The sequence below is a fragment of the Carassius auratus genome, chromosome 21 (genome assembly GCF_003368295.1).
Source record: "Carassius auratus strain Wakin chromosome 21, ASM336829v1, whole genome shotgun sequence".
Lineage (NCBI taxonomy): Eukaryota > Metazoa > Chordata > Actinopteri > Cypriniformes > Cyprinidae > Carassius > Carassius auratus.
Genome location: NC_039263.1, coordinates 6,685,524 through 6,707,862, shown reverse-complemented (window position 1 = coordinate 6,707,862; position 22,339 = coordinate 6,685,524). Strand labels below are relative to the sequence as shown.

The 22,339-nt window shown below is 40.8% G+C and overlaps 1 protein-coding gene across 4 annotated transcripts in view; it reads left to right on the top strand.

Moving 5' to 3' along the window:
• The first annotated feature begins 7,521 nt into the window (after window positions 1-7,521).
• Window positions 7,522-22,339, top strand: part of LOC113038340 (cytoplasmic polyadenylation element-binding protein 4-like) — a 28,344-nt gene continuing 13,526 nt past the window's right edge. Inside the window, exons 1-2 of one of the 4 annotated variants that reach the window (XM_026195661.1) lie at window positions 7,522-7,994; window positions 8,629-9,801. In XM_026195661.1, the coding sequence (XP_026051446.1) occupies window positions 8,683-9,801 (1,119 nt within the window). In that variant the 5' untranslated portion in view covers window positions 7,522-7,994; window positions 8,629-8,682. The remainder of the gene's footprint in view (window positions 7,995-8,628; window positions 9,802-22,339) is intronic. The other 3 variants (XM_026195664.1, XM_026195663.1, XM_026195662.1) reach the window with 3 other exon arrangements.

Here is a 22,339-nt window from a genome sequence, read left to right as displayed (position 1 = left end):
TGCTGGTTACTCTTTTTCTTATTAAAGGAGATAGAGAATGAGGATATTAAGCTTCAGAAATTATTCAAAAGCACTATAAAAGTATCTATTAAGTATGCATGAAGCCATATTATGAACAGTCCGAGGAACAGTGTGAAATAGTTTTTTTTCATGATAACAAAAAAGATTACTTGTAACAATATAAACATTAACTGAAATGAAATAAACTAATTTTCGTTTAGCTACCTGCATTGGCAACAATTCTCATTTTCGTTTCACTTCCAAATGAAGGTTGATCCAAATCACAAAAGTGTGATTCAGTTCAACTCAGTGAACTGTTCACCATAGAATATTATTTGAGGATAACAATTACTTTTCTGTCCTTTTCTCAGACAAAGGTATTTCATGACTTCAGAAAATATTGATCAAGTTTAAACTGACTTCTTTTGTGATTCATTTATTGTGCTTTTCATCCTCTTTGGGTCATAAAAGCCTCAGTACAATTCATTGTAATTGCACTGAAAATTTTGATAATTTCGAGTTTTCCCTTTGGTGTTCTATAAGTCATACAGGTTTGAATGGCAAGCTGGGACGTCACAATCACATGACAATGCCTAAATGCAAACTGCCACTCAATGCAGACATTCTTTTTATTTCTCATACATATGCACACACCCATAGGCATACATATGCTGAGCTGATTGTCTATAATTTATTCCTCTCTGGACCCGGAGGACTAATGAAATCGCAAATGCTTCACTGACGTGAATGGCCGCCTATCCGCATTCCTTCCCAAAAGCAGAGCTGATGTGCTTGTGAATGCTTGGTCCCTTCAGCTTAATAAGGATTTTATTCCTCAGGGATCCCAGAAAGAACAAATAGACGGTGAGCAATATGCACAAGCTTTGGCCCAATGCAAAGAACGCAGCAGACACAGCAGAATGATCAATTGTGTAACATTTGCATGCTGAGCTCTTATAATAGGGTATCAAGAGAATATATAACATCTAAACTACATCCAGGTGTGATTGAATGTACTGACTATACAAGATGACTGTGCAAATTGCTCGAGTATGTGACTGTCAAGCGTTCTCTGCAGTGCAGCCATTTTGGCTCAACCTTCCTGTCGGTTTAAATGCAGTCAGATTATTCCAGTTATGGAGTGTCTTTTGAGCTATTTAATGTTAATGTAAACCTGGACATACTTTTGTTGTAAAGATAGTATTTATGTACATTTGTGTACCAGTCTTTTACAGAAACATGCTCAAGCATTTAAAACATAAATTATAGCTATAAATGATTGCTTGATTGAAATGAATAAAAAAAAAATACATAAATAAAAGATAATTTATTGAAAACTAAGTGTACAAATTTTCATTAACTATTGAGTGAGACAATCAATAAAACATCATTTGAATCACCAACCAAATCGCTAAAACTTTCCCACCAAAATATGTCACTTCTAGGAATTGATTAATTAATCCCTTAATTAAAGGCTTATTTGATTTTGATAATGAGAGCAAAAAAATATAAATTGATGATTAATTTAAAATATATATTTTTTCTTTTAAATATTAACAAAAAAGAAAAATAATTATTTTTAAGATTTTTTTTTAACTTAAAGTACTGTATAGGTTAAGCCAAATTATTATTAATATTTTAATTATTAAAAATTCACGTTAATGTTAACTAAATTGAGCTATTTGTAAAAAAAAAAAAAACATTGTAAATGAAATAAGGTCCATCTTGTGAGTTTAATATTCTATCGATATATTAAGACATATGTTGGGACTATGAAAATATACTGCGAACCCAGAACGAGTTGCTTGCAGCTGCGACTGAGAATACGATCCCTGTTGCGTGTTCAGTTTACATCGCTTTGTTTAGGCCTGTGTACACTAGCTAAATATTTCATGGCACACAAAATAAGCAGTATTACACAACACAATGCATCTTCGTTACAACGTCACTCTCTTCTCTTGAGGAGAGTATTGTACCATAATTATGCCTCAGGTAGGGGTGATTAATTTTTCAATGGACTCTATGTTTTATTCATACTCTTTCTGGCTCTTTGGCAAATGAAACCGGAGACTGAACCAGGGTCGCGTTTGCAGTGGCTCAATCTTTACAGCGAGACACAAACGAACATCTGCTTGTTCAAATGCACCAACCTCATTCAAAATGCCTTAATGCATGTAAATATGCTTGACTGACTGAATAATTTTGCATGGAGGTCATTTGGTCTCTGCTGCAAAGGTGTGTTTCCATTGAAGCCAGTCTGACAGGTTTTGTCTGCTTTTTAAACCGTTCTCAGGGTTTAAACATGGTGGCATCTTCATTCCACATTAAGTGTAGATGTCAAACAGACTGCCCAGGTGTCTGAATAAACTACACTAAACATATGAGAATGTGCTGGAGAGGAAATCTGAGAGTGAGGGGTTAGGTACACAGCGACAGTGTTAATAGCCAATTCCACTGGGATTACTATTAAACTTTTCTAATTAATGTTAGATGAGTGCTTAAAGGAGTTTAATGAAGAGAACTGTCTACTGGTATTTAATTAGATGCCAATCAGAGTTCTTTGGTTGCTGATTGACCCAGGTTAATATGAGGTCTCTGGAAGAAATGTTCCAGAGGCCTGTGTCTTTTATTTATAAAATCAGACTGTTAGAAAAAGCAAATGCTATAAATAGATTTAGAGTCTACAGTGTTGCAGTGACTGATGTCATTTTGTAGGCCAACCCTAAAGTTAGCATCACCCTGGTTCCCAACAAGATATTTCCATTGGGTATTGGATTATTGCAGAAAATTTATTCTGTATAACAAAAGTTTATGATGCAGGTTTTGTTTATCACAACAGTCTTCACAAATGAACACGACGTAAAAGGCTAAACACCAGCTATAAATGAACTAGATGAATAGAAATCAAGCAGATTACTTTTATTGTCTCTGACAAACTCTGTTAGTTCCAACGCTATCTCACGATGTCACACACCTGGACTCATTTAATGTGTTTTTGCCCATGACCCAGTTTCTGTCTTTCCGTGTTTGATTAGTTCCCAGGTGTGTCCATTCGCTTCCTCATGTGTTCCATGTCCCTGTTAATTTATGATTCCATCCACCTGTGTTTCCCCAATTATCCTTTGTACTTAAGCCTTGTCCTTTCAGTTCTGTTTTGTCGGGTCTTCATTTGCATTTGCTACTTACGTGTGGCTACCTCTGTGCTCCATGTTGGATATCCCCTGTGTTGGATATATTAAAAACCTTATTCCGTTTATCCTCGACTCCGTATTCCTTCAGGCAGCGTAAAACCGTGACAGAAGACCCGACCCTAAAAGAGAAAATAGAAAACTGCGTGTTCTTCCCTCCGTTTTGTTTTTGTGTTTTCAAAGTCTTTTCTTTTCTTAGTGTTTCTATGGATCCCCTCTATCGTCCCGAATTCCTCATCCTTCTGCTGAAGCAGGAAGAACGCTCTCTCGAGGACCACACCAGATGGTTTTCCTTATTAGCTAATGCCACCAGCTACCCGGACGGCGCGCTCTGCACCTTCTACAACACCAGCCTGAACTCCAAATGCAGAGCGTTGTCGTCCGAAGATGGTCCTCGAGAGGATTTCGCCGCATACGTGGAGTGGACTCTGGCGAGAAATGGGTCACCTCTCACCGTCTGCCCCATAGAGGACCTCGCCAGCCCCACTCCCGACCCAGAGACCAGCCAGCCACCATCACGCCGCACGGAGCCAGAGCCCACCGCAGCCGCAGAGCCCGAGCCATCCACTGTCAGGGAACAGGATCTCGAGAGCACGACTGACCAGGTGTGTGAGCCGGCAACACCGTGCATCGTGGGAGTCCTCGTGGAGATCGAGGGCGTGGAGGAAAGCCCTGCCCACACTCCTGCGACTGAGGGTGAGCTATATGCAGTCTCTGAAAGTCAAATGGAGCAAGTTCTGGATCTGATGGACTGGTCTACGGAGGTAATCCCTAATTTTCCTGTTTCCCCGCTGGTTCCGTCCAGCCCTGATTCCCCTGTATACCCTCTCAGTCTCCCACTCCTACCTCCTCCAGTCATTTCCTCTGCTCCATTTCCGCTGGTTCCATCCAGCCATGAGTTTTCTGTTTCCCCGCTGGTTCCGCCCAGCCCTGAGTTTTCTGTTTCTCCGCTGGTTACGCCCAGCCCTGAGTTTTCTGTTTCTCCGCTGGTTCCGCCCAGCCCTGAGTTTTCTGTTTCTCCGCTGGTTCCGCCCAGCCCTGAGTTTTCTGTTTCCCCGCTGGTTCCGCCCAGCCCTGAGTTTTCTGTTTCTCCGCTGGTTACGCCCAGCCCTGAGTTTTCTGTTTCTCCGCTGGTTCCGCCCAGCCCTGAGTTTTCTGTTTCTCCGCTGGTTCCGCCCAGCCCTGAGTTTTCTGTGTCTCCGCTGGTTCCGCCCAGCCCTGGGTTTCCTGTTTCTCCGCTGGTTCCGCCCAGCCCTGAGTTTCCTGTTTCTCCGCTGGTTCCGCCCAGCTCTGAATCTTCTGTGTCTCCGCTGGTTCCGCCCAGCTCTGAATCTTCTGTGTCTCCGCTGGTTCCGCCCAGCTCTGAATCTTCTGTGTCTCCGCTGGTTCCGCCCAGCTCTGATTTTTCTGTTTCACCACTGGTTCCGCCCAGCCCTGAATCTTCTGTGTCTCCTGTATTCCCTCCCAGCCTCCCTCTCCCGCCTCCTCCCAAACCTGCTGGTCCCTCTACTCTTTCGCTGGTTCCGTCCAGTCCTGATCCTCCTGTCCTTCCTCCCATCCTTCTCCTCTCTCCTCCTCCTAGACCAGCCAGTTCCTCGCCATCCCTGCTGGTGCCAGTCAGTCCCGCAGCTCACCCTCAGTCCGCGCCATCGGGGCGCGATGGTTCGCCGCTGGACTGCCAGTCTCCAGCTCCGCCTTGGCGCGTTAAGGCCCTGTCTCCGCCTCCAGCCTCCGAGCCCTGGACTCCTCCTCGGTCCTTCGACCCAGCGGCTCCGCCTTGGCTCTTAGCTCCCTCGTCTCCACCGTGGCCTGTCATCCCACCTGCTCCACCGGGCTCCCTCGTCCCTCCGGCTTCACCTTGGTCAGTCGTCGACCATCCGCCACCTCGGGACTCCTCTCCTCTGGTTCCACCTCGTCACTCCATCCCTCCGGCTCTGTCAGGCTCCTCCTTCCCTCCGGTTCCACCTCCATCCTCGGTCGCTCCGGCTCCACAGCGGTCTGCCAGGACCCCGCCTCCGCCTTGGTCGCCTGAGCCTTCTGCTCCACCTAGGCCCTCCGGAACCTCGTCGTCACCCTGGCTCTGCGGCTGTGCTGCTCCATCTTGGGCTCCTCACCCACCGGTGCAGTCTCCGCCTGTCGGCTCCCTGGTGTCGTCGACCCTTCCTTCACCATGGCTCCTCCCGCCGTCGACTCCACCTTGGATCTCCGTCCTGGCTGGTCTCTGGTGGACCATCTGGCTCTTCCTGCTCCTGTCTCCTCCCTGGCTCCTTCCTCCATCTCCTCCCTGGCTCCTCCTTCTGTGGTCCCTGTCTGCTGGCCCCCTCCTGGAAGTCCGTCCTCCACCGGAACCTCCTCCCAAGTTCCCACCCACGCCTCCCTCTGTTGTTTCTACGGTGCGAGGACGCACCTACCGGGAGGGGGGAGTACTGTCACACACCTGGACTCATTTAATGTGTTTTTGCCCATGACCCAGTTTCTGTCTTTCCGTGTTTGATTAGTTCCCAGGTGTGTCCATTCTCTTCCTCATGTGTTCCATGTCCCTGTTAATTTATGATTCCATCCACCTGTGTTTCCCCAATTATCCTTTGTACTTAAGCCTTGTCCTTTCAGTTCTGTTTTGTCGGGTCTTCATTTGCATTTGCTACTTACGTGTGGCTACCTCTGTGCTCCATGTTGGATATCCCCTGTGTTGGATATATTAAAAACCTTATTCCGTTTATCCTCGACTCCGTATTCCTTCAGGCAGCGTAAAACCGTGACACACGACCAATTCATACGTATTTTACGAGGTGGCTAATTCACACGAATTTTGATTTGAACTTTTTGTAATTTTTAATCCCTATCGGAAAAATGAAAGGGAAAAATATAGAGTCAGAAAATACTACTTAAAGTATAGACTGCGTCCGAAATCGCACACTCTCTTAAGTATGATTAAGTGATTATTTCACGATTGCAAAAGAGTTCTTTATGGATGTTTGCAGTATGAATATGATATGGATGTACTATATTTGCCATCTTGTCAATATCACATCAATAAAGCATCAATAATATGCATACTTCTGAATCGTATGTACATCTGGGTACTTTTTGCCCACTCTTTTATGAGTACTGTTAATTCAGACAAACTTTGTTGGTAGTTAGGAAGAATGCAATTTCGTATGCAGCCAAAGCTATTGTACAGCCTGTTTTTTAAACAATTTGATTTTAGTGTGGGTTTTAGTTTACCCATACTTACTTGTTCATTTACTGGCAATCCACCACTTTACTATATTCCCTGGATGATTCAGTCTGATTGGTCAAATATTTTAGTATAATGACTGATTTCCTTTATCGTTGACTGCATTGTCTTTTTTGGAATATAATAAAACAATTTCAGTCCGTACAGCAATTTTTTATGACTTTCATTTATGTATTTGTAGTCGGGTTACCTAAGATGTACCTAAGATGTCACCCACAGAAGCTGATTTCTACAATCGGGCTTCATTGTTAGTAGACCTAGTGCTATGAGAAGTCTAAATGAGGATGGTGGAGGAGCTCCATTATGGAGTGAAAACAGCAGCAATGTCAGCAGCAGGCCTTAATGAGACCTCTGTCTAAGGGCACAGCTGTTATATTCAGAGCCAATCTCCTCCCTGCTCTCCGACCCATTTGTTGGTAATGAGATTGATCCGGGTCGCTTAAAACAGGGAAGAAGGGTGCAAGCAGGTGTCATTGCAACTGGGAAAAGCCAGCCCCTGCTGATTCAAGTTCCTTCCAGCGTCTTAAGAAAGGACACACATTTGCACATGACCAGGGGACAGGAAAGATATCAGGGAAATTGCAGGAGGGTATATACATTTAAACATGTTGCATGGCATTTTGTGGTGCTGCATATACTGTATATGCCACTGAGACCTCCACTTTCAACATTAATCGTGCTTACCATATTTTTCAACATAAAAACTATAAAACAATGAAAAATGGCTATAAAGATCATATATAAAAAAAACATAGATAGATAGATAGATAGATAGATAGATAGATAGATAGATAGATAGATAGATAGATAGATAGATAGAGAGAGAGAGAGATAGATAGAAAATACTAAATATTTTGAAGCCTTGTTGACCTTACAGGGAGGAGATTACAAGACGTAAATGGAAAAGGCGGAACCTCGTTACTCGAATGACCTTAAAGGAGAGACACATATTTATGAATCGCTTCCAAATTAGGAAACAGTGGGCGGGAATACCGTACGCTCTGACCAATTAAAGCCCGTGTCTTCCACCAGCGTGGGCGGAACATACGGCTTGTGAGGTTCCAGTGGGCGTGGTCTGACGCGGCGGAGGCGGAGCTTTAGCCGGAAGTGTGTGTGGACTGGGTCTCCTTGTCATTTGGCTTCAGTAGATTGTGCCGTGGAGAGGAAAAGGACAGCAGCGGCAGCGTAGCGAAGGGAGCAAGCAGAGCGCTGGTGAAAAAAAACAAACAAAAAAAACCACAACCGATTATTTAACAATGAAAAGGACGCATGAACGCATTGCAGTTCACCAGTAACTAAACTAGTCTCTTTATATTGAAGTCAATGACGTAGAATCGTCTAAGCAAGTGATTTAAAGGTTAGCAGCTGGCTAAAGCGAGACAGGGCTGTGTCATTGAGAAGGCAGGACACGTCAAGACGAGGAACGGAGAAAAAAATAGACACTCCTGTCAGATTAAAGTAACGTAACCGATCACCAAGTTTATTCGAGCTTCTGCGTTGTTAGTTTGCGTTGTGATATATCTGGATCGAGTGTCTGTCCTCAGTCATCGCTGGGATCAGCCACTAAGGTGATAAGTAAATGTATTTTTATTTTTTTGTGAACGTTTTTATCATAACTCCCTAATATAAGATGTGTATTTGTGCTTTTATATGTGTTAAATCGTGCAATATTGTGATTATTGTAGCGCGAGAGCAGAAGACGTCATCATTTTTTCAGCTCGAGCATTCGTTCGTTGAAAAGATAAGCGAATACTAAGGATTCTTTTCCCCTTTAGATATTTAAATTATATCAACAGCGATACTTTATCGAGGAAGCTATCTTACTGTATTTTTTTCCTGCGTCAGAAAAACACGTTCGAGTCGGCCTTTCGGTGGATATGAAGCCTTTTAGCAGTTCCTGTTGAATAAGCCGGTAGCTAGCTGCTAGCTGAAGAGTCGTCACGAATCTATAATTAGAGCCTGAAAGACATTTATAACTTGTGTTATAGCCAGTATGGTATAATACTTGACAACATAAACCTGTCATACCATAAATATCCTGGCGATGTTGATCACATTTATCTGTCCTGTCAGTATTTGTGACGTCTGGCCAGACATAGTCTCTCACCAAAGGGTGTCCTCAGCGTTTCCAGTATGTCATGAATTATGTTGAGCAACTGCGTCATGGAGTATTTTAACCATGGATATGCGTTCTTATTTCAGGGCTTAGGAAGCAAGAACAACTGTGTCGGAGCCAGGTTGAACTGGAGAACATAAATGGGGGATTACGGGTTTGGAGTCTTAGTGCAGAACAACACTGGCAACAAGTCTGCTTTCCCAGTACGAATCCACCCTCACCTGCAAGCGCCACACCACCACCAGAATGCGACCGCCAGCCCCGCCGCTTTCATAAACAGCACCCCTGCTGGAAATGGTAGCAGCAGCAGCGGTTCGACCTGGCTGTTCCCGGCGGCCGGCGCTCACAGCAACCTGCAAGATGACATCCTCGGCTCAGAGAAGCCCAAAGCCCAGCAGCAGGAGCTGCAAGAGACCCAAGAGAAGCAGCAGCAGCAGCAGCTCTCCCCCGTACACCAGGAGAGCGCCATCATCTCCGAGCTGGAAAAGGCTCGTGCTGAAGAGAGTAAAGTGGAGAGTGGGTCATCCGATGGGACCAACGGCAAGGAGAAGCTGCGTTTAGAGTCCCCCGTGCTGACGCCCTTTGACTATCAGGAGCCCTCGGGACTAGGCACAGCTGCCCAGTCCAGCACCTCCTCCTCCTCCCTGACCAGCTTCAACAACTGGTCGGCTGCTATCCCCGCCACCCCCTCCACCATCATCAATGAGGACATCAGCTTCTTCAACCCGGCCGCCTCAGCCAACAACGGCCCTCTGCTGTTCCAGAATTTCTCCCACCACGTCAGCCCGGGGTTCGGGGGGAACTTCTCCCCTCAGATCGGTCCCATCTCCCAGCACCACCCACCTCACCCCCACTTCCAGCACCCTCACAGCCAGCACCAGCAGCATCGTCGTTCTCCGGCCAGTCCCCATCAGCCGCCGTTCCCCCACCGCAGCGCCCCCTTCGGCCAGCTGCCGCATCTCTCCAACAACATGAGCAAGCCTCCCTCACCTTGGGGCAGCTACCAGAGCACCTCACCCTCTCCTTCTTCCACTTCGTGGAGCCCAGGTGGGGGTTACGGTGGTTGGGGTGGCTCCCAGGGCCGTGAGTACCGCCGTGGCTTGAATGGTGGCATGACACCTCTCAACTCCATCTCACCTCTGAAGAAGACCTTCCCCAACAACCACATGCCCCAGCAGAAGTACTCCCGCACCAGCCCCGGATTCAACCCCAAGTCCTGGATGGATGACAGCAGGAGCGAGAACATCTTCCCTTTCCAGGTGTGTAGATAATATTGGCACAATGATCTGCCTCAAAAATAGCTAACGAAAAGCAGTGAATGACCCATGTTGGCCAGGCCTAAAGAGGCCTGTTCACATCAAGGATGATAATTAGAACTATAAAGTAAAGGTTTTATGCTTTTGTTAAAACTTGGCCATATATGCGATAGAAAAGAAAATCATTGACAGCCAATCAGAAACCACCCAACTTTAAAGAGCTTGAGCATTTAAAGTAGCAGGCGATGAAACTGCAGTGTATATAATAAACAGACCGTTGATTTGGATGCTAATATAATTATTTTTGTTATGTTTATAGTTATTGTTTTTGGTGTGAACAGGCTTTATTTAGGTCTACTCAAAGCTTTATGAAATGCTATTTTTTATCTTTGTTAAAGAATATTAATTATATGTTTAATAAAACATTGAGAATAATAGTTTAATCTAACTTAAAGAAAACTTTTAAAGTCAGTATAATTACAGCTTATAATGCATATGTCTAGATAATGCACCCCCCCCCCCCCCCCACACACACACTTTATATTAAAAGGTGTTGTATGTCTCTGTGCACTCCCGTTGGTAGTCACCCCAACGTGTTGCTGCTCATTTGCTTTTAAGCTCAACTCAACTTTCTCACGTCGTCGGCAGTATCTTTTGGCTTTTGTCATCAGAAACTGGCAGTTTTCATTTAAATGAATGATTCCCGGTTGCTTTGATGCTGCCTTTACTGTCGGTGTGAACCTTGTAACATGTGGATCATTGTTTTGTACATTTGCATCACTTTAATTTGCCTGCTTCTGCTCTCTCATGGCACATTGTGACAAATTCTGCTTGAGTTGGGCCCAAAGCAACATGTGCCAGACGCTTGGATGACTAACTTTGCCCTGCCTGTTTTGTTTTCCAAACAGCTCTGTTGGATTTTAGAAGCTGACAGTTGCCTACCATGACGCTGTCTGGGATGGTTTGATGCTAATCTTACAAAGCGAATGATTGTAATGTAGACATTGTCTTCTTGACGCATTTGATTACATTTACGTAAGCCATTACATTAATCATAGTAGCACGTTTTAAAATGTCGGCCGACCGGTTTTATTTCTGGTAGTATATTTTTGGCCTTGTCATACATAACTGGAGCTAGATTAGATAGATAAATGGATTCTTTAGATTTGTTAAAGTGGTATACAGTGCATAAATATAAAAACCATTCAGTTATTTTACACTACAGCAGCATGACATACTCGTAAGGGTTTATAAGCTGTACTAGAACTGCTCCTGTTTGTTTAGAACGTGTGTCTGTGTACATGTGATTGAGGGGTGGAGTGATGATGGGCAAAAGATAGGGCATAGAGTTCTAGATACTTTGGCAGTATATATATACATATATATATTAGATAGATAGATAGATTAAACTTTTTTTTTTACTTCCCTATAAGGTACATGCTATATTGTGAATGTAGTCATAAAGGGTGTTGTTAGGAATGACAAGGAAGTAAACACTGTAACCAACAGGGCACTCAGTATTCTGGGAGGTTTGTGTGCACAGGGAATCATATTTTTCAAATAAAGCAGGGGCAACACTCATTTTACATACAGCACACAGTGAAAATGACATGAACATGATAGTGGGCAAATGCATAAAGCAATGTATAATTTGAAATAACGAGTTTAAAGTTTAAAGGTACACACCACTATTTTTGAAAATAGGCTCATTTTCCAACTCCCCTAGAGTTAAACAGTTGGGTTTTACCGTTTAATATTCCATTCTGCCGATTTCTGGCGGTAGCACTTTAGCTGTAGCTTAGCATAGATCATTGAATCTGATTAGACCGTTAGCATCTCTCTCAAAAATGACCAAAGAGTTTCTATATTTTTCCTATTTAAAACTTGACTCTTCTGTAGTTACATTGTGTACTAAGTCTTAAGGAACTTTGCTGCTGTATCACAGGTGCAGCAGGCGCAATGATATTATGCAGCGCCTAAACATAGGCTACAGTTGGAAGTTAGCTGGGGACTATTTTCAGGTGCTGCTTAATATTAGTGCGCCTGCACCCGTGGTACAGCAGCAAAGTTCCTTGATTATTAAGCCGGTATGAGAGTAATGCTCCTAATTTGCCTAAAAAAAAAAATCACAACTTTAAATTTTCCATCAGTTTTAGTACACTATAACTACAGAAGAGTCTAAGGAGGATAAATATCTAAACTCTTTGGTCATATTTGAGCAAGATGCTGATGCTGTCTAATCAGTTTCAATGATCTATGCTAAGCTACAGCCAAAGTGCTACCGCCAGACACAGAGATCAGCTGAATGAATTCCAAAATGGTAAACACAACTGTATAACTCAAGGGGAGTTGGAAAATTAGCCTTTTTTCAAAAATAGTGGAGTGTTCCTTTAAAGTATTCAATTCACACAGACTGACCGTCACACAGAGAACACGCAATCATGCTGAATACACATACATTTCACAAGATCTCACAACGGGATTCAACTAAGTTTGCAAGGTTTGTGAAATGAAATGTTCATTAGTCATTCAGAGATTTGTTTAAATTATATAAATGCATATTTGCTTAAAGGTCCTATTACATAAAATTTCACTTTCTGAGGTTTTTTAACATTATAATGAGTTCCCCTAGCCTGTATATGGTCCCCAAGTTTCTAGAAATTGCAATCGGTGTAAATCGAGCTTTTTCTATCTTTCTCTGCCTTTGAGAAAATGGAAGCTCAAAACGGGCTGATCTTGAGTCTTCTCCTTGTGACGTTATAAGGAGAATTGTTACCTCCCCTTTCTCTGCTTTGCCCGCCCAAATATTCACATATAATCCAGTCGCTATGTCAGCACAGGCGTTACAAATATACTTTTATGATATGGATTCGACAGCACTGCCACAAACAGTGAGTAACAGTGTTCATTAATGCCTGATCTGTGATCAGTGATTTCTGATGTGTAGCTAATCATTCAAGTTCACACAGACTTTTTTTCAAAATCGTTTAATGCTGTTTATGCATCAGTGAATCAAGCCAGTGACTAAATGATCAACTTCATGTTGTTTCTCTTAGTAGCATGAAACAAATCTGTTATTTAAATTGTGATTTAACTACAGAGAGCGATCAAAGAACGCTCCCTTTTTTTTTAGAGCTGTCAAACGTCGCGAGTATATCTGCAAACTTGCCTAAACTTCCATTACAATGAATGACGCTGTTATGCTGCACAACAAAGCTCTTACTGTATTCATGTGTTTGATGTTATTTGTGGTGAAAGCATTTTGTGGGAGAAAACGTGTTGCAATAATGACGCGATCACTGCATTCACGCGATAAACAGACTCCGTCTACTCAATGCTCATCACTGCAGCCTTTCATGTGATGGGGAAAAGATCAGAAAAATAATTATATAATCAACACTTCCACGATTCGTTAATCTCGACAGCTGTAATAGTAAAAAGAAAAATGTGTGTATATATATATATATATATATATATATATATATATATATATATATATATATATATATATATATATATATATATATATATATATATATATAAATAAATATATATATATATATATATATATATATATATATATATATATATATATATATATATATATATATATATATATATATATATATATATATATGAGAGGGTTTCCACAAGTAATACGCATTTCGAATGCAAATATGTCAGCCAATCACAACAGTTGTGGTTTACTCTGAGTCTCACAGCAGACACGCCCCTTCAAACAGAGCATTCAAGCCAGAGGGCTAATATCAGGATATAAAAATTATTTTTATTTCTAAATTTTAAATGTAAAAATAATATTTTTTTTTCTTTTTTTTTAAAAAAAACATAATTTTATCAAGCAAATTGAGTGTAATATAGAAAAAAAGAAAACCCTGTAAGACGACCTCCCTTCTTGTCACTCTTGTCTTTAGACTTTCCTGTCCATTAAAGCCAAATTTATTAATTATAAATAACTAAAAAAATAGCTTTCCAAAAAGATGCTATGGATTCTTCACTGTAAAAAAATTTTTAAAAAAAAATAGTACAGTATAGCACTATAGTGATAATAATATGCTACTAATTGTTTAATTATTGATTCCCTTCCCATATACGGGAAAAAAAAAAACTCAATCTTACAAGACATTTTTAGGAACCTACTGTTAAATGTACAGACTTAAAAATGAAGTCATCTTATAATGATAATCTTAGTCTTATAATTTACAGTAAACAAATGTACACTGTCTCATTCTCAATTTTCTTTGTGATATATTGTTTAAACAATTGTTTCTTATTACATTTTATCAGTTATGTACATTTTGAGTGTTATTTTACCTCTTATGTTCCTTAATTATTTAATGCATCTAAGTGACGTGTGTTACCATCATGTTTTATTTGGATTTGTGTGCACCTTAAATTTTTCCTTTCTCTTTGGAGTGTTTTACAAGCTCTTGGTCCGTAAAGAAGATCTGTAAAGTTGCAAAGACTAAAGTCCCAAATCCAAAGAGAGATTCTTTATAAAAATTAAGTCAACCACGCCTTCCTAAAACGGCTCGTTCTAACATGCCACCACATAACACCACCCAAATGTTCATGCAGAGGTGTAACCTTTATTCTCACTGTTGCTGCCGCCACCATGTTTTGGAGATGCTGTGTGTTTCGTTGTGAAAGTGAAAATACTTTGCTTGGTCTTCCAAAAGAGGACACAACTAGAAAATCAGTGGTTAAGTTGTATTTACAACAGTGTTCCAGATATTCAGCCCAAATATTCAGATATGTGCAGTGCATTTTATGAAGGATGAGGACTGTTTCCTGAACCAGTAGCCTAAAATGCTTCTGTGCACAAAGGCTGTTTCTATAAAGTGGGGCAAGCACATTCTGGCGCCTGTTTGTCGGCAATTTGCCACTGATTATTCAAACACAAGTTTTGAACAGTGTAAAGCACTTGTTTGTCAATTCTTCGATCACAAATGCAGACATGGTTTTAAGTTTATGCAGTGCGATATGCAACGCAACAAACAAAAATACATTATAAGTTATAATAATGAGTAATTATGTCCCCACTGGATGCAACAAATGCCTCGTTTGTAATGGATTTTATTGGTTTTGTCTCGTCACGCTTGTAAAGCTTTGTAAAAATCATCACGTTTCAGAAAGGTGGGGCATAAAGGAGCAACAATAATGTACAGTATCTTTGTACAAATTTTTTTTTTTTACCTTAACCCCATAAACACATTGCACTACACCAAATACACAAAATAATGTTCTTTTAAGCAAAACCATATGACCCTTTTAATATAGCACAGCTTGTAGATACTTGTGATGAACTCAAATTTGTGTATCTTTTATGTGTTTTGTTATGGTGGTTATCAGTATATAATACAGGTACAAAACAGAGTAGCAGAATTTAATAGTAACATTATACCAGTTAACGAAATTTACCTTTTTTTTTTTTTTTTTACTGCAAATGTAAGTTCAGTCCTGTGAAACCTAAAATGTTGCTACTGTTTATTATAAAGCAGAATCTGTGGGAACTACAGCTGTCTTTTAAAAATTTTTTTATTACTGTATATTATGCGGATAAATGTTTTGGTGAACAGATGTTGTCATCACCATAGCTGTCACTATATTGTCATTATATTGAGTGGCATTTAATAGACAGAGCCGTAGATCGCTGACAAGCTACGCCATATCGCGTTCATTATTGAAGGCGCTTCATCTGCGATAATGAACTCGATATGGCGTAGCTTGTCAGCGATCTACGGCTCTGTGTATTAAATGCCACTCCAATTATAAGCAAGTGATGTCGATTTTAGCGGTGATAACCGAAGCAGCTTTACTGATTAGGTGCATGATCATATCGTTAGATATATCGCCCAGCCCTAACTTATAGTCCAGAAAATACGGTACTCAAACAATACGCTGACTGAACTGCTGTGAAGAGAGAGGTGAAGATGAACACAGAGCCGAGCAGCATTGTGTGTTGTACTTACTGTTCTATGTGGACTCGGAGGGCTCCGCTGCCTGTGCACTTGTGACTGGGTTTTGTTTCAAGTTCCTCATTCTGTACACGGGATGTGCATAAGCGCTCTGTACCACTCTATATTGACGCCTTTAGTATTATAATACTTTTCTGCGCAATCAAATATTATTAATAGACTTTCTTATTGTATCCTATTACCTTGCTATACATTTAAAAGAAACGTCTTTTAGATTTCTATATAAATGTATATACTTGTTTTTCGTTAATGTATTTTACAACAATACAAGGAGCAATGTGTAACATTTTACCAGATTTTGGACATATTCACTTTTATTTGTAAACAAAATATTTCACTAGATTTTATACAATTGTTGTGCACCCTTGATTTTTCTAGTGTCTTTAGTTGCTGAACTATCCACTAACCTGGTTTATAATAGTATTTTTGTCATAGATTGTGATTGTATAATTTTTCATTTGTTATTTTTTATTCAAATTAAGTTGTCTATATGTAGTAGACAGTGTTGTAGTCGAGTCACCAACTGTCGAGTCCGAGTCGAGTCTTGAGTCTCAGTGTTCGAGTCCGTGTCCAAGTCCGAGTCACCAAAGAAGAGTCCGAGTTGAGTCCAAGTCGAGTCACCATTACCAGAGCTCGAGTCCGAGTCGAGTCTCGAGTCCCGTATTGGAATTTTTTTTTTTTTTTTTTGAGGAAACAATAGCAACGAACTGAATTGGTAGGCATTTTGAATGCCCGAGCGCTTTGGGAAAAAAGTAAAGTGAAAGTAAATGACATCAGTGAGTGTGTTGTCAAGCAAAGAGAGCGAACTGTAGCAGTGCCTGTTAGGGAAAAGAATAGATTGCGGCCGGTCTTGGGCACGAAACATTTTTTTTATAACATTTTTAGTCAAAAACAACGTGATGAATGCTCAAGTCCGATTTTATATATCCTTGAGTCCGAGTCCAAGTACGAGTAATCAGTCCACGAGTCCAAGTCAAGTCACGAGTCCAGAGAATGGAGTCTCGAGTCGGACTCGAGTACTCCATCACTGGTAGTAGATAGTGTTTAACACACAAAAGAGTGACGATCAGGTCAACACAGAGAAGTATAGAAATTGAATTTAAAAAAAACTGTGTTGGTATCGGACTGGATCGGTATCAGTAGATACTCAGAATCTTCGGGATCGGTTTGGTTCTGAAAAAATTGAATTGTTGCATCCCTAGTTAGCATTAAATGTAGCGTTATAGTAAGCACTGTGAGTTCTGTGGGCCATCAGCCCTCATTTGTGTCAGAGTATCTCCCTTTCAGCTTGATTCCAGTGAACAGGTGCTTCCCAGATCCTCTTATCAAGTCGTTTGCGCAGAGAGGTCATCATCTGGTATAGGAACTTGGGTCAGCCTGCACTTTTGTGATCTAGATGTGTTCTGTACTTTGTAAAACCAACAAACTAAAGATATTTGATAGCGCTTGGAACCTGTGGCTTCCACCACTGAGAACAGGCAGCTCTTATTTGCAGCTATTTGCTCCAGCTGGTTGAATACGTGATGTGATTCCCAGCACTGCCTCATGTCGCTGGAAGTTTCCACAGGCTCTGTGTACTCTCAGCCAAGAATATCTGATGTTTGGTGTGAAAGCAAAGGCTGTCTCCGGAGGGGGGCAGGACACACACACACACACACACACACATTGACAGACTCACACATGAACAGGCACTGCTGAGATGTGTAATTAAGCAGTGCTCAGAGCGAAAATGAGAAATGGGACACGCAATTCATGATGGTGAAGATGGTTCTCTTGACAAGGTTAAATGATTGAAGACACTGTAAAGAAAGCAGCAAAACAAATATGGCTGTTGGGAAGTGTCTTTTATCTTACCCAACTGGGCTGTTATGTGACCAAGGTTCAATTAGTGATCAAGCTGACATGGAGACAACTTAAAGCTGTTTGTTTAATTTTCAAGGCCAGCTTTTGTTTGGCTTTTGTCACGGGGCGCAGGTGCCCATGGCAAATAGTCATCTGTTGCTTAGTCTTGCATAGCCAGACCTTCAGACTGACGGCTGAAGGTCTGGAATCCATGGCAGCTTTCATTGGCCAAGGCCCACCAATGAGGCCGTTTAACAGACATGTCAAACGACCAATCACAGTTTGTTTTGTTCAGTATCATGTTTCGGGGCATGGAAATGTCGCCACAATAACAGTAACACAATAAAACTCTCAGACGTATTTTAAAAAATCTATGCCGCGGACTTTAAATATTTCATATACTTTTGAGAATCCAGCATTTAGTTGATCCTGATAAGCGCTCGTCGTCACAGTTGTAAACACTATGGCTTTCTTCTTTCGTGCGGGGGTTGGGTGTCACGGCATGTTTGTTTCCAGGCAGAACGTTAAAGAATGCAAAACATTCGTCCCTGGTAATCCTGTATAATTCAACCAATCCGATGATGACTTTGATACTCCTGAAGTGTTTCCACTTTTATTTGACATATGCATCAGACGTTCAGCCAACGGTAGGTAGGTGTGACGTCTGAGGCTGAGACTATCTGTTGTTCAGCTTTATCATAAAGAACAGAGGGTTAGCCAAGAATTTGACAGCGCAGTTGCCTAATGACACACTACATTTTTCATTTTGCACCGCATGCAAATCATTCTCAATCTTTTTTTTTTTTTTTTTTTTCTCGTTGATACCTTTCTAGATTCGTTCTGTAATATTAAACTCTTCTGTTACCGTAATGTGTTTTTAGTACACTATGCTATCGGTCGGCGAGGTCTTTTGCTTTGTAAATTCTAGCCATCATCTTAACCCTCTATAATCTTCTTTAAATTCTCGTATGATTGCGTGGGCTTCTGGCTGCCTCAGCACAGACATTCAACCCAGTGCATTAAACCACCTCTAATCTTGGGGATCTTTGTGGTTTGATACAAAGGAAAATGGTTTTTGGGGTTAGACTCTAGAATATGAAAATGATAATTCTGTCATTATTTAAAGGCTGTTCATCCAGAATGTGTTTTTGCCTTTCACTGCCTTGCTTTTCCTTTGTTTTTCTATGTAAACTTGCGAAACATGCATGCCTTTGACCATTGGGTTCGAGTTTGGCATCTTTTGCAGAAGAGATGATTTAACAATAGAGATGTTTTGCAGTATGAGCAAGATTATCTTTTCCATACAATAAAAGTAGTAATGGACACAAAAAATCTTAAGTACTGTAACTCAAAGTCAATAAGTGTACATTGTATTATATTCCCTGGTCGCTGTATTTGACCAGCATGACACTTATTTTTGCAATCATATTGGCAAATATGATCAGTTAAATAGTAGTAATGCATATGTTTGTGTTGAAATAGGTTACAGGATGTATATTAAAACTTTTTTGTCGGTACAAGTAATTATGCTTGTGTTAAGTCCGTTGTTTAGGTTTCTGTTTGTATTAACCTACAATTTCCTTTGTAATGGCACAGTGCTGTAATATTACCACAGTAATCCGAAAAGAAATTCACACTAGCTGCTTCCCTTCATTTTCTTACTGCATTTTGTTGTGGACTCCATTTCAAATAGATATGCTTATCTCCGGTATCTTGATTCAGTGCTGTCTGGAGATAGATAGACCCTTCAGTGTTCTTCAAATGTCATTTGGAGACCACATACCTTTTCAATGTTATTTTGTCATTGATCGTTCTCCAATGAGAAAGGGTCTATCATAGAGGCATGAACATGTCGGCCATGGTTATTTTATGTCATCTATCTGAACGAGAGCTCTTTCTACACTTTAATTACTTTATCAGCAGAGTCAGTTGCACTCCCCTGTGGAAGGTTTCCATACCCCCTGCCTCCCCAACTGTGTGGAAAGGCTGGATTAATAGGCTTTAGAGTGATTTGATGTGGAAGGCTTTGAAATACCTTGTGCTGCGACAAAAAACACAATGTCAAGCCTCTGCCTCCCATTCTCCCCCCGTCCCCCTTTTCATTAGTTTAGCCATGACATTTCAGATTAATGTAATTCCTGAAACACCCGTAACATGCCACACTTAATCACTCACATCAGGGTGTTCCATCAAGGTCCCGTTCTGAAAAGCTCACATCAGACTTTTTCCATATCGCTTGAACTATGATGACCTGAAAACATGCCCCTGGTGGGTAAAGGCCTTTAAGTCAGCAAGCTGTGCACGCAGTCTAATTATAGTTAAACCCGAAATAGCTCTCGTGTTAAGGAAGTGGAAAATGCTCATTAACACCTTTTTAATAAGATGTGGTGAATAGAATGCAGCTCGTTCGGTTTTTGTCAATGATGGCTTCAGTTCCTCATGGAGTTGGTTCTTCATCAAAGGGCTCTCAGCGGAGTGTACTGTGCAGTAATTCTGAAGACGGCCTTTGGCCCGCACTCGTGTTCTGAATAAGCGAGCCAGCCCTGTGCTGTGGCATAAGTGCCCTGCGTGAGCACAAAGCCTCTCTAACCTGAGGGGGATGAGTGTTGCTCTGAAGATCCCAGCAGATGCCAGATCGTGACTGAGCACAAGCAGATTGTACTGTTAATAACAGCACCATCCAGTTCAGATGGAAGATGTGTTATGTTGGAGCCTCAGGTACGGACCCGACTGCATCATGTATCTAGCAGAGAGCAAGTTGCTTCTCTAACTGTATTATTCCTTGGGAGGCCTTTTATTAAAATAATTATAGGTAAAATAAAACAAAAAATAATAATAAAGGTGGCATATTTGGTGTTAATTCCAGTAACAGTAGTTTTGAATAAAGAGTTAAGCTTAAGCGAGCTAATTGAATAATGATGAAATTCACACACAATTCTGGCATGAAATGCATACTAATGCAGATCACATTCTCAGCAGTGTTTTAGAGCTGCTGTACTGGACATGAATTGTTTTTCTACTTCAGCAATAACTAGATGGATGTGTTTGACTGTTTTGCTCTAAAAGCATTCTGAAAACTTAAGAGAAAAAAATATATATATAATAATAAAAAATAAATGTTTAGACCTGGACATTTTTCAATTACACTGCCCTGCATCTCAAGTTCTGTGTGAACACTTCTCATTTAAAGTGATATTATATTTGTTATAATTTACTTTCATTTAAAGGGATAATTCAAACCAAAATTTAAATTCTGTCATTAATTAATTCTGTCGTTCCAAACCCGTAAGACCTTTATTCATCTTTAGAACAAAAATTGAGACATTTTGGATGTAATCGGAGAGTTCTCTGACCTTGCATAGACTGTGACACAACTGACAGGTTCCCAGACCCCAGAAAAGTAGTAAGGACATCGGTAAAACAGTCCATGTGACATCAGTGGTTCAACTTCAATTTTGTGAAACTACGAGAATGCTTTTTATGAATCAGAATCATGTTTATTGCCAAGTACTGTATGTATACATGTATAAGAAATTTGGCTTGGTAATTTGGTACTTGACAAAGACAAAAGGACAAACAAGAATAAATAGAACAATGAAATAAACAATTTTAAAATATAAGTTAAGGCTATATAATAAGTGCAGAATTTTTTTATTTTATTTATTTTTTAATTTGAAAAGTAATGTCCATGGGCATGAGTAAGAAGCTCTGGTGTGTCATGGATATTTTGTTAATAAGGACAGTTGCGGATGGAAATAAACCGTTTTTGTTGTGTGAGGTCCTGGTCCCAATGGACTGCAGTCTTCTGCCAGTGTCAGAGAGAAGTGTCAGCTACAATCTTAACGGCCTGCTTCATGATCCTGGAAGTGTACAGGTACTGAAGAGATGGAAGGTTGCATCCGATTAACTTCCCAGCAGAGCAGATGACGCCTTGCAGTCGGCCTTTGTCCTTGGCAGTGGCAGCAGCATACCAGATGATGATGGAGGTGGTGAGAATGGACTCAATGATGGAAGTGTAGAAATGAACCATCATTGTCTTTGGCAGGTTAAACTTTTTCAGCTGCCTCAGGAAGTACTTCCTCTGCTGTGCTTTTTTTAATTAGAGAGCTGATGAACTCCCACTTGAGGTCCTGGGTGATGATGTGCAAAGAAAACAAAAATAAACTAATTTATTAAAGAATTCTTCTTCCCCAGTTACCATCTTCTGCCATTTTGGAGAGTACAACAAGGCATGCGTGTGCTTTACCCAGAATGTCATCAGCAGAATCTGTGCTGTTTATGTTCATTGGAAAGTGCGTGCATGTATCATTGTACTCCCTAAAATGATGGAAGACGGTGATGCAGGAGAGATGATTTGTTGAATAAAGCCTTTATTTTTGCCTTTGCAAATAAGAAATAGTCTTGTAGCTTTGCAAAATTGAATTTGTCCTTACTATGTTTCTGGGTCTGTGAACATGTCAGTTGTGTCACTGTCAATGCCGGGTTATTAGAGAGCTCTCTGATTTCATCAAAAATGTCTTAATTTGTGTTCCAAAGATAAATGGAGGTCTTACAGGATTAAAATGACATGAAGGGTGAGCAATTAAAGACAGAATTTTCATTTTGGGGTGAACTATCCCCTTAATCAATCAAAACCTGTATGACACGGATGTATAAAATAAAAAAAAAATAAAAAAAAATAAACAACTGGACCCAAATGAACC